Source organism: Pecten maximus, chromosome 16 (genome assembly GCF_902652985.1).
Source record: "Pecten maximus chromosome 16, xPecMax1.1, whole genome shotgun sequence".
NCBI lineage: Eukaryota > Metazoa > Mollusca > Bivalvia > Pectinida > Pectinidae > Pecten > Pecten maximus.
This window is the reverse complement of record NC_047030.1, coordinates 1,377,431-1,391,816: the sequence shown is the minus strand read 5'-3', so window position 1 is coordinate 1,391,816 and position 14,386 is coordinate 1,377,431. Positions and strand designations below refer to the sequence as shown.

The window sequence follows — 14,386 nt, the reverse complement described above, 5'->3', positions numbered from 1 at the left end:
GGGGATTTTCTCAAAGGATAAAAAATAAATTTACCTCGGGTAAAATGTCAATTAAATTTAATACTCCAGGTAAAGGTGACCGCTTTTTGGTTGACAGTGATAAGTCTATTGTCAATTGATAAGGCGTCAAGGTAGATATACAAGGTTGACAAGTATACACACAGGTATTCTCCACAGGTAGGTGTATTTGTAAGATTGGAGAGTATTTCGAAAATGAAAGTAGGGTAATATTTATAAACACAATAATCACACGTTGCGTAGTATCTATTTACGGGCCATTCGTTCGGGTTATTTCCGTCGTGTTACTTGCACGTGCAATTAAATTAATCTGCGCGTGCCGCATTTTTTTACTGTTAATTATTTTTTTAAACATATAGGGCCTAAATAAATTCACAAGGAATACAAACAGAAAACAGCATTAAAATAATATAATATTAAATATATATAGTTATAAAGACGATTTTCTAATATTACAATATGATGGCAGGTCCAACACATATCTGATGAAATTGATAGCAATTCAAAACATTTTTGATAATCACAATTGAAACTACAGTATATATTAAAAGAAACAGTTATATGATAAATATTAAGCGAAGAGACATATTGTTAATGTGTTATGCACGGATTTAAATATATATATAATACATACATATATATATTTCTTTTTTCTGTCAATGTGTTATTTGTAGTAACCATTTTAATTTTCAATAATGCACATTATTTCAGTTGAATTTGTTGCCCTTATTATTAACCTATATATTTGGTTTTTAAAATGCCTTTCAATAAGACAATACAATGGTATATTTCATCACATATACGAACAGCTTTTACACATAAACGAAATAATCAAATATTTGTCTAATAAGATAATCATCATCTTACACTGAGTCTCATCCTACATTGAAATAAATTGAATTACATTAAAGGAACACACGTTTCCTGCTCACCACACAAGTACGCGCACACGTACATTACAGGTGCTTGTATGGTCTGTGACAACTGCACAGCGTGTGTATGTGTGATGGTATTTGCTCAATTAATTTACATTTCAAATGTCAACACGTTTTTTTCTTTGATTATATTTTTTCGTATACGTATTACATACGTAAAATTGAATATTTTATAGATAAAATTGAATATTTTTTAGATAAAATTGAATATTTTTTAGATAAAATTGAATATTTTTTAGATAAAATTGAATATTTTATATAATAAAATAATAACACAGTCGTCATTTTCATATATCCTCCATTTTGTATGGATACCAGATCCTTATAACTATCTCGGATATCTCCCCCTGTTTCTAGTCGTGATAAAACCTCACCCGTTTTGGGGGTATGCCACCATGTCTTGTCTTTGGTAACGCTATTTGCATTTAAAGTAATCTCAAAAATTGATGTATCATTATTCAACTCACATATACATTCATGTGATTTTAAAAATATTTTTATATGTCACAAAATATCGTCATATATAAATTCCCTAATTTCATTTTCGGTATTAATTCACCCCTTCCTAGCCCCACCCGACTCGACCAAGACCGAGATACAAAGCAGACAAAAAACAACACGGAGTTGGCATAATATGTCGGGGATGTTAGGTTGTGGAATTTAAGCATTGGGCTGAGCGCCATTGATTTTGCTGGTATGTGTATCGGTGTACACACGCTTCCCACCCAGGCTTTCTGACACGTCAGTGTCCGTCCACGCGCTCACGAGCTGCGTACCGGAGTACCACATCGTGTACGAGTTATCGATTGCCAGCCATCCAGCCTCCGCAGCATCAGTCAGTCGAGATCACTCTCGGGGATGCTGACTTTGGAAGTCCCTTGGATAGGGGTGGAGACTGGGTGAGGGGATTCTACACACCACTGGAATATCTAATGGAGATTATTGATCGAACGTCCTTCAATCCACTCTTAGAAATCGAGCCACTGCCTTTTCACACATTTTTTTGGACTCCACCTCTCATATGATCAATTATCCCTACATCTAGAGCTAAGGTTGATTACCATATAATGGACCAGCAACCCATGTGATCCAGTCAAAACCCAAATATACATGGATTTGTTTAAAACTAAATATTCATGGATTTGTTTGAACCCAAATATTCATGAATTTGTTTAAACCTAAATATACATGGATTTGTTTGAACCCAAATATTCATGGATTTGTTTAAACCTAAATATACATGGATTTGTTTGAACCAAAATATTCATAGATTTGTTTAAACCTAAATATACATGGATTTGTTTGAACCCAAATATTCATGGATTTGTTTAAACCCAAATATACATGAATTTGTTTGCACACCCAATATCCATGGATTTGTTTGAACCCAAATATTCATAGATTTAATTGTGTGAATCCAAATATCCATGGATTTGTTTGAATCCAAATATTCATAGATTTAATTGTGTGAATCCAAATATACATGGCTTTGTTTGAACTTAACTTTTCTAGGTATTTTTTGAACCCAGATTTCGACATAGAATATGTTTGAACCCCGCATTTGAAAGGAGACGTGTGAAACCGTATCTCTAGATATTTTGTTTTTAGATAAACATCTCTAGGGGTTGTTCAGAATCCACATCCCTAAACCATTTATAACGTTGACTTTGTTTGAACCCTGCCATTTATGGGGTTTATTTATATCTCTTGGTGTTTATTAGATCTCTATAGATTTGTGACACTACGTAGGGGATTATTCACAACTAATCTATTCACTTATGATGTTCGAAGGAATGTCCCATGTTTTTGTCGCGCTGCTTTTTTTTTCTCCCATTGATGATGTTTGGTTGTCTTTTCACCACCGATATATCTTTGTGAACCAGGGGAAATAACTCGCGCTAGATTGTAATTATTATTAACCCAGGGATTAGCACTAACTTCCAAACCAGCGATGTTCTGATCTCCGAGAAATAATGTGGTTTTTTAATCTAGAATTAAAACATTGAAACCAATTTGTTCATTTTAATGTATTTGAACTAGACTGGACTTAACACCGGTAGCTCGGGTTTCGAGTCTCGATCTGGTCGTTATATTTTCCCTCTTCTGTTACATTACAATCTTCTATGGTATATATACGGTAGTATTTACAGATCAATAATACCAAACCCATATGTCATGGCTGGGATCACGTCTAATCCGGATATCGCTGACGTCTGTTGTCCGGAAATTGAGTGACACTTGATCCGGATGTGACGTTTGCAGCACTTGATAAGCTGCATGACACCTTATATTCTTCCTTAAAAACGTTTTAATTAAATCAAACACTTCTCCTTATAACTCGTGATGTCACATTAAAAAAAATATCATATGACTAGATATTTATGACAGGTTTATCCCCTTATTTTTAACTGATGATGATATCAGTTTGGCTTGATTTTTTTCTCTATCAAACTGATAACTTCGGATAATACATTGGGTAAAATTGTGATAATCAAAATGGAATTCCGCCATGAAAACATGGAATTCCACTGAACCAAACGTACACTTAGATCACTCTATACAGCTGTTACTTTGTGTATTGTTGTAAATGTATACAATTTAAAATCATGTGCGTGGAATTCAACGGTATAAATACAGTATCTTTTCACCTGCCTCTAAAGTTTCACCAGGACGATCGGGATTCGATTCTCCGATCGAACGTAAAAAGTTAGTTACCCTATTTTTTCACAGGGACGATATTCCTACCTACCATCCATATATGATACATATATCATTGGAAATTGTGCCAAGTTCCTACGGGCCGCGCATTCAGAAATAGGTTGTTATGGTGATGTACACAGATTTTATTCTGACAACTCTCAACTCATTATCTATAAGAGGTTAAGATCTATATAAAAGTGATGACGGTTTTGCTTGAAGTCCAATTTCCGTATCCTCATATTAATTTCAAAATTACTAGAAGAATAAAGAATAACAGCCAGCCATAGTTACGGGTAATTCATTGACAAAGGAATGATTTTAGAGTCACTACACAGATTTTTTGAGGAATTTACTCTATCAAATATTTCACCCTAACAAATATTCCATGCCGTATTAACACATTTCGGTATACGTCACTGCGCGTGCAGGTACCTGGAGAAACAACGTGTACTATTCCTTACCAATTTAAGATTGCGTTGGTGTCGTTAAGGTTATGAACAGCCTCAGTGGACCACCCAGCCGTCTACCCTATGTCTGTATGTACTCTGATCTACATTCCTTCCATATCGTTTTCGGCAGTAGTGCATGGTGAAACGGACCTTTTTCTTTGGAAGTATAAAGTTTCGCTGACTTGAGACGTACACATTTAGTAGTAACATTCGTATTAATAGCACAGAAAATGTACAAGGTTATGTTTTGTTCAGATTGTTTAATAATGTGCCAATAAAATGACCTTGAATATATTCTCAATTCAAAAATGGAAGGATGAATACATATATATTTAGCGGGACTGGACCGGTCAATCATTGTAGGCTAGGTAGCTCAGTTGGTAGAACATCCGGCTAGTGTTCAGAGGTCCCGGGTTCGAACCCCGGTCTGACCGTGCATTTTTCCACTCCTACTACATATCCTATACAGAGGTACACTTCGTGGGAAATACATTCTCCCGTCTAACAAGCCGATAGCTTACTAATGACATCAACTCCAGTGATAGTATCTCGGCCCGTTTCTTGTTGGTTATTCAAACTGAAGTACAGAGTTTCGTTATGTAACAGAGAATACCGATTCGTAAAAGAAATCGTCATTCTAACTCAATATCGAGTCGAGAAACCGAAGGATAATAAGTACAAAATCTAGATTTATATGGAGACTATTTATAGGTAGAGCATGACCACGAGTTCCTGGGGGGTCAGCGTCTTCTGCTTCAATATCAAATCCAGCTGAGGTTGCTCTATTATACAAAAATCTATTGTATATAATCTATTGTACAAAAATATACTGTACATAAATATATTGTATATTAATCTATTGTCTATAAATATATTGTATATTAATATATTGTACAAAGATCTATTGTATATAAATCTATTGTACATAAATCTATTGTATATATATCTATTGTACAAAAATCTATTGTACATAAATCTATTGTACAAAAATCTATTGTACATAAATATACTGTACAAAAATCTATTGTACATGAATCTATTGTACATAAATCTATTGTACATGAATCTATTGTACATACATCTATTGTACATAAATCTATTGTACAAAAATCAAAACACGACTATTCTAGTGTGTTTCAATATGTTCTGGGGTTGGATAATAAATAAAAAAGATAGATGATAATAAAAAAAATGTTTAATTTTAACAATGTGTATATAAACATAAATAAGACAAACACATTACATGGAATCGCATCACTTGTCAAGTCAGATTCATCCACCAAACAACAATTCCAAAGATAATTCTAAGAAGGGTGTCTGTTCGTCCGTTATACTGATTCGGTGCCTGGTTACATCGGTCGGACTGACAGACACAAATCATACTCCTGGGAATTCCCAACACATGACTTCCGGTTTGGCACGTGCCAGGGACACCATCTGTTACGTCACACGTCCTCACGTAGAACCCTGACAAGATAAGACAGACACACATGTTAACACTATCACCACGGGAACACTTAACCTTTGTGACCCGATACCCGGGAACCTGATAACATTGATTATGGGCGACACTCTTGTTTGTTAGTGTACGAAGGCCAAGAGGAAGATCATGTTATCACAATGTTACAATAGAATTCGTTTTTATCATTTAAGTACTCCTTCACACAAAAAATAATAATTAGGGTTATATTTCCATCATAAGTGTATCAATAAGCTGTATCTTTTACGATAATAAAGAAAATGTAAATGTTATTATTGTGTGGCAGTGCTGTTGTGTGTCGTTTGTTCGAGACAATCTCGATCTGCCGCACAACATATTAATGATATGGTATCGCAATCATAAAGTCTAGAAAAAGCCGTTCAGACGGACGAACAGACATAGACTGTTACACGATAGAGGAGTGAATTGTTTTAGACGGACGAACAGACATAGACTGTTACACGATAGAGGAGTGAATTGTTTCAGACGGACGAACAGATATAGACTGTTACACGATAGAGGAGTGAATTGTTTCAGGCGGACGAACAGACATAGACTGTTACACGATAGAGGAGTGAATTGTTTCAGGCGGACGAACAGACATAGTCTGTTACACGATAGATGAGTGAATTCTTTCAGACGGACGAACAGACGTAAACTGTTACACGATAGAGGAGTGAATTGTTTCAGACGGACGAACAGACATAGACTGTTACACGATAGAGGAGTGAATTGTTTCAGACGGACGAACAGACGTAAACTGTTACACGATAGAGGAGTGAATTGTTTCAGACGGACGAACAGACACAGACTGTTACACGATAGAGTGAATTGTTTCAGACGGACGAACAGACAGACTGTTACACAATAGAGGAGTGAATTGTTTCAGACGGACGAACAGACATAGACTGTTACACGATAGAGGAGTGAATTGTTTCAGACGGACGAACAGACGTAGACTGTTACACGATAGAGGAGTGAATTGTTTTAGACGGACGAACAGACATAGACTGTTACACGATAGAGTGAATTGTTTCAGACGGACGAACAGACAGACTGTTACACGATAGAGGAGTGAAATGTTTCAGACGGACGAACAGACAGACTGTTACACGATAGAGGAGCGAATTGTTTCAAACGGAAAAATAGACGCAGACTGTTACACGCTAGAGGAGTGAATTGTTTTAGACGGACGAACAGACATAGACTGTTACACGATAGAGGAGTGAATTGTTTCAGACGGACGAACAGACACAGACTGTTACACGATAGAGGAGTGAATTACTTCGTTTTAACACTCAAAGGGATTCTCTAGATCTTAGACGGTCAATGAAACAGAGGGGCATGACAACTTGTTACAGTCTTTGTATATTTGGACCTATCCTATTGTGTATGACAGGGACATGACAAATTATATATCACAGGGACGTGAGAATTTGGTACAGTCTAAATGTATTGGGGCCTGCCCAATTGTGTATCACAGGGACGTAAGAATTTGTTCCAGTCTAAATGTATTGGGGCCTGCCCATTTGTGTATCACAGGGACGTGATAATTTGTTCCAGTCTAAATGTATTGGGGCCTGCTCAATTGTGTATCACAGGGACGTAAGAATTTGTTCCAGTCTTAATGTATTGGGGCCTGCCCATTTGTGTATCACAGGGACGTGTATCACAGGGACATGAGAATTTGGTAAGTCTTTGTAAAGTTGGACCTGTACCCTAGTGTATGTGTATAGCACGTTCTCAGACGTGTTTGGGGGCTAGATTAAAACTGGGTAAAAATGACACCCTCGGTGTTCATTATAAGGAGAAGACTAGGGTAGGCCCAAATACATATTGACTGGAAACTCTCAGGTCCCTGTGATACACACTAGGATAGGCGGAAATACATACTGACTGTAACAAATTATCACGTCCCTTTGGCTGAAACAAGCGAATGGGACAAACTTGACTTTTGTATGGTGGTGAATTTCGGTAATCCACCAATTGTCGGGTTTGCGCCTCCGGTATTATGCAAAAACGCGATAAATTCAAACGACTTCGCGCGCGTGACATGTATAGTTGAAGTCGGGTTGGCGGGGTACTTTTTCACGTGTTGTCGTGTAAACGTGAGATGATACGGTGGCTGATTTGTGCCATTTCGTCTTTTCGACTTTTCGCCCCGAAAAGACGAAAAATAAGGGTTTTTTTTTTTTTTAATTTCGTCTCTTCGCCTCGAAAGGACGAAAGTTAATCAACCTTAGATTTCGTCTTTTCGACGCGAAACCCTAACCCCGAAAAGACGAAATTTAAGGTTTGTTAATTTTCGTCTTTTCGGGGCGAATAGATGAAAAGACAAGAATTAAAGTCGCTAATTTGCGTGCATTTATTTCACAAAATATGGCACAAATCAGCCACCGTAGATGACCGAAATCTATAACTATTTTTTGGCATGAAAATTACAACTTACTTTGTTTAGCATCCACTAGAGCGACGAGTTTCATACATCTGCCGGTACAGTTGACGATTTGGGCGGTGTAAGGGGAAAGATCCTTCCCGACAAAATGTTCCGTGCACCACTCAGAATCCACGGAGTTACATTCCCAACACACCGTGCTCGTGCCTGGGAAACAAGAAAAATAACTTCTGTAATAATATTCTTAATATTCCCCGACATTTAATCAACATCAACCCCTAGAACCGTCCGATATAACACCTCTCTATCTGATAACACCAACCCCTAGAACCGTCCGATATAACACCCTCTCTATCTGATAACACCAACCTCTAGAACCGTCCGATATAACACCCTCTCTATCTGATAACACCAACCCCTAGAACCGTCCGATATAACACCCTCTCTGTCTGATTACACCAACCCCTAGAACCGTCCGATATAACACCCTCTCTGTCTGATAACACCAACCCCTAGAACCGTCCGATATAACACCCTCTCTATCTGATAACACCAACCCCTAGAACCGTCCGATATAACACCCTCTCTATCTGATAACACCAACCCCTAGAACCGTCCGATATAACACCCTCTCTATCTGATAACACCAACCCCTAGAACCGTCCGATATATCACCCTCTCTATCTGATAACACCAACCCCTAGAACCGTCCGATATAACACCCTCTCTATCTGATAACACCAACCCCTCAACCGTCCGATATAACACCCTCTCTATCTGATAACACCAACCCCTAGTACCGTCCGATATAACACCCTCTCTATCTGATAACATCAACCCCTCAACCGTCCGATATAACACCCTCTCTATCTGATAACACCAACCCCTAGAACCGTCCGATATAACACCCTCTCTATCTGATAACGCCAACCCCTAGAACCGTCCGATATAACACCCTCTCTATCTGATAACACCAACCCCTCAACCGTCCGATATAACACCCTCTCTATCTGATAACACCAAGCCCTAGAACCGTCCGATATAACACCCTCTCTATCTGATAACACCAACCCCTAGAACCGTCCGATATAACACCCTCTCTATCTGATAACACCAACCCCTCAACCGTCCGATATAACACCCTCTCTATCTGATAACACCAACCCCTAGAACCGTCCGATATAACACCCTCTCTATCTGATAACACCAACCCCTAGAACTGTCCGATATAACACCCTTTCTATCTGATAACACCAACCCCTCAACCGTCCGATATAACACCCTCTCTATCTGATAACGCCAACCCCTAGAACCGTCCGATATAACACCCTCTCTATCTGATAACACCAACCCCTCAACCGTCCGATATAACACCCTCTCTATCTGATAACACCAAGCCCTAGAACCGTCCGATATAACACCCTCTCTATCTGATAACACCAACCCCTAGTACCGTCCGATATAACACCCTCTCTATCTGATAACACCAACCCCTCAACCGTCCGATATAACACCCTCTCTATCTGATAACACCAACCCCTAGAACCGTCCGATATAACACCCTCTCTATCTGATAACACCAACCCCTAGAACTGTCCGATATAACACCCTCTCTATCTGATAACACCAACCCCTCAACCGTCCGATATAACACCCTCTCTATCTGATAACACCACCCCCTCAACCGTCCGATATAACACCCTCTCTATCTGATAACACCAACCCCTAAAACCGTCTGATATAACACCCTCTCTATCTGATAACACCAACCCCTCAACCGTCCGATATAACACCTCTCTATCTGATAACACCAACCCCTAGAACCGTCCGATATAACACCCTCTCTATCTGATAACACCAACCCCTAGAACCGTCCGATATAACACCCTCTCTATCTGATAACACCAACCCCTAGAACCGTCCGATATAACACCGTCTCTATCTGATAACACCAACCCCTAGAACCGTCCGATATAACACCCTCTCTATCTGATAACACCAACTCCTAGAACCGTCCGATATAACACCCTCTGTATCTGATAACACCAACCCCTAGAACCGTCCGATATAACACCCTCTCTATCTGATAACACCAACCCCTCAACCGTCCGATATAACACCCTCTGTATCTGATAACACCAACTCCTAGAACCGTCCGATATAACACCCTCTGTATCTGATAACACCAACCCCTAGAACCGTCCGATATAACACCCTCTCTATCTGATAACACCAACCCCTCAACCGTCCGATATAACACCCTCTGTATCTGATAACACCAACTCCTAGAACCGTCCGATATAACGCCCTCTCTATCTGATAACACCAACCCCTAGAACCGTCCGATATAACACCCTCTCTATCTGATAACACCAACCCCTAGAACCGTCCGATATAACACCCTCTCTATCTGATAACACCACCCCCTCAACCGTCCGATATAACACCCTCTCTATCTGATAACACCAACCCCTAGAACCGTCCGATATAACACCCTCTCTATCTGATAACACCAACCCCTAGAACCGTCCGATATAACACCCTCTCTATCTGATAACACCAACCCCTCAACAGTCCGATATAACACCCTCTCTATCTGATAACACCAACCCCTCAACCGTCCGATATAACACCCTCTCTATCTGATAACACCAACCCCTAGAACCGTCCGATATAACACCCTCTCTATCTGATAACACCAACCCCTCAACCGTCCGATATACCACCCTCTCTATCTGATAACACCAACCCCTAGAACCGTCCGATATAACACCCTCTCTATCTGATAACACCAACCCCTAGAACCGTCCGATATAACACCCTCTCTATCTGATAACACCAACCCCTCAACCGTCCGATATAACACCCTCTCTATCTGATAACACCAACCCCTAGAACCGTCCGATATAACACCCACTCTATCTGATAACACCAACCCCTCAACCGTCCGATATAACACCCTCTCTATCTGATAACACCAACCCCTAGAGCCGTCCGATATAACACCCTCTCTATCTGATAACACCAACCCCTAGAACCGTCCGATATACCACCCTCTCTATCTGATAACACCAACACCTCAACCGTCCGATATAACACCCTCTCTATCTGATAACACCAACCCCTCAACCGTCCGATATACCACCCTCTCTATCTGATAACATCAACCCCTAGAACCGTCCGATATAACACCCTCTCTATCTGATAACACCAACCCCTAGAACCGTCCGATATAACACCTCTCTATCTGATAACACCAACCCCTAGAACCGTCCGATATAACACCCTCTCTATCTGATAACACCAACCCCTCAACCGTCCGATATAACACCCTCTCTATCTGATAACACCAACCCCTCAACCGTCCGATATAACACCTCTCTATCTGATAACACCAACCCCTCAACCGTCCGATATAACACCCTAACATGTCTAACCATCCAATACTTCCATTCACATATAATCCCCACAAACTATGATTCCTTTATCAAGGGACCCACTCAATTGTTTGAGCGCAATTGTCCCTGGTAGGTGGCATATAAGTTTGAAAGTTAAAAACACGAATTTTTTATGTTTTTGTTTTTAAAGTATAAGATAAAAAAAACTATCGTACAAAAATCGACCATTTGAAAGCAAGACATGTACGTTTCCAAAATGCAAGCATCTGTTTACAACTTTTCGGACTTCTTCCATTAGTATGGGTCACTGTGAACGTGTCAGAGGAGCAGCTAACCTGAACATATGGTAAAGCTAGGATATACAGATATCAGATCGTAATCGTTCGACAATTATATCAGGGGAACCTAGAATATGTATTTTATGTAATTTAAGAGAAATAGGCGACCAATTTCATTATTTATTTAACTGTGATCAGGAACTTATGCTCAATAGTAGACTGAAATATATGTCTAGATATTATTATGAAAGACCAAATATATTTAAATTTCATACATTATTCAATTACGTAACTAAAAATGAACTTATTTCTTTGGCTAAATTTATTATTGATACTGTATAATTATAATAATTAATTCACAATACTGATGTCCATCCTGTTTTACCATGTTTCATTGTTATCCATTTGTCTGTATTCTTATTCTCTACACTGTACTGTTTACGAGAATAAACAAATTGTCAGAGTTATATATGTCCCTGATCATATATAATAAAGGTGGGTATTGATAATGAAGTTATACTCACAGATTCTGTAGCAGAATGTTGACATAACAAAAACAGTTAATACAATCCTCATTCTGCTCATCAAAACAGTAGGCAATACTGGACGTCCTTGTACACTACCTAGCCTCAATGTAAACGTTTCACACCCCTACACAACACCCAAACAGTCGAGTACTTGTCACCTCAGGCGACAAACCACCCGTATTGTTTGTCTGTGATTCCGACCCCGATTAAGCCAGCATCGTTAGACAATTAATCACCCGGAACGTCGTGATATACGATAAGATAAAAGAACTCTTGGACATTTATTTATAGCCATTTAAAACGGATTCGGACCGTTAGTCGTGTCCACAGGAGATTCCTATCTGCTAAATCTGAGGTACAAATACGACCTACAGTTGTAATTGTGATTTAATAGTTGATAACGACCAGTAATCGCATACGGGTTCTCAATAGATCATCGCTTTGTTACTGGAAATTGTCATTCGCCTACTATCAGGTTATTTCACAGTTTTAAGGGTTTTTTTTTTGCATACACCAGTGATGCATAATATTGATAAATTATTCAAATATTTTACAACGTATGTAATAACTATAGTTTTTTAGCAAAATTACTAAACAGGTAATTCTTTCTTTCTTTCTTTCTTTCTTTCTTTCTTTCTTTCTTTCTTTCTTTCTTTCTTTCTTTCGTGGTGCATACTAACTTCCCTTCCCTCCCTGAGTATAGGCGGCGAGACAAAACCTAGTGGTAGTTTATAGGCGGTGAGACAAAACCTAACAGTAGTTTATAGGCGGTGAGACAAAACCTAACAGTAGTTTATAGGCGGTGAGACAAAACCTAGCAGTAGTTTATAGGCGGTGAGACAAAACCTAGTGGTAGTTTATAGGCGGTGAGACAAAACCTAGCGGTAGTTTATAGGCGGTGAGACAAAACCTAGTGGTAGTTTATAGGCGGTGAGACAAAACCTAGTGGTAGTTTATAGGCGGTGAGACAAAACCTAGCAGTAGTTTATAGGCGGTGAGACAAAACCTAGTGGTAGTTTATAGGCGGTGAGACAAAACCTAGTGGTAGTTTATAGGCGGTGAGACAAAACCTAGCGGTAGTTTATAGGCGGTGAGACAAAACCTAACAGTAGTTTATAGGCGGTGAGACAAAACCTAACAGTAGTTAATAGGCGGTGAGACAAATTCTTACAGTCGTTTATAGACGGTGAGACAAAACCTAGTGGTAGTTTATAGGCGGTGAGACAAAACCTAACAGTAGTTTATATGCGGTGAGACAAAACCTAGTGGTAGTTTATAGGCGGTTAGACAAAACCTAACGGTAGTTTACAGGCGGTGAGACAAAACCTAGTGGTAGTTTATAGGCGGTGAGACAAAACCTAACAGTAGTTTATAGGCGGTGAGACAAAACCTAACAGTAGTTTATAGGCGGTGAGACAAAACCTAGCGGTAGTTTATAGGCGGTGAGACAAAACCTAGCGGTAGTTTATAGGCGGTGAGACAAAACCTAGAGGTAGTTTATAGGCGGTGAGACAAAACCTAGCAGTAGTTTATAGGCGGTGAGACATAACCTTGTGGTAGTTTATAGGCGGTGAGACAAAACCTAGTGGTAGTTTATAGGCGGCGAGACAAAACCTAGTGGTAGTTTATAGGCGGTGAGACAAAACCTAGTGGTAGTTTATAGGCGGTGAGACAAAACCTAGTGGTAGTTTATAGACGGTGAGACAAAACCTAGTGGTAGTTTATAGGCGGTGAGACAAAACCTAGTGGTAGTTTATAGGCGGTGAGACAAAACCTAGCAGTAGTTTATAGGCGGTGAGACAAAACCTAGTGGTAGTTTATAGGCGGTGAGACAAAACCTAGTGGTAGTTTATAGGCGGTGAGACAAAACCTAGTGGTAGTTTATAGACGGTGAGACAAAACCTAGTGGTAGTTTATAGGCGGTGAGACAAAACCTAGTGGTAGTTTATAGGCGGTGAGACAAAACCTAGTGGTAGTTTATAGGCGGTGAGACAAAACCTAACAGTAGTTTATAGACGGTGAGACAAAACCTAACAGTAGTTTATAGGCGGTGAGACAAAACCTAACAGTAGTTTATAGGCGGTGAGACAAACCTAGTGGTAGTTTATAGGCGGTGAGACAAAACCTAGTGGTAGTTTATAGGCGGTGAGACAAAACCTAGCGGTAGTTTATAGGCGGTGAGACAAAACCTAGCGGTAGTTTATAT

At 39.3% G+C, this 14,386-nt stretch overlaps 1 protein-coding gene across 1 annotated transcript; it reads right to left on the bottom strand.

The window, feature by feature from the left end:
* Window positions 1-5,279: 5,279 nt before the first annotated feature.
* LOC117345268 lies at window positions 5,280-12,321 on the bottom strand. The gene is made up of 3 exons (XM_033908314.1): window positions 12,178-12,321; window positions 8,032-8,184; window positions 5,280-5,569 (listed from the first exon to the last, which is right to left on the bottom strand). Exons 1-3 carry the CDS (start codon window positions 12,236-12,238, stop codon window positions 5,364-5,366), a joined length of 420 nt encoding a protein of 139 aa, XP_033764205.1. The 5' UTR covers window positions 12,239-12,321; the 3' UTR covers window positions 5,280-5,363.
* Between the last annotated feature and the right edge of the window lie 2,065 nt (window positions 12,322-14,386).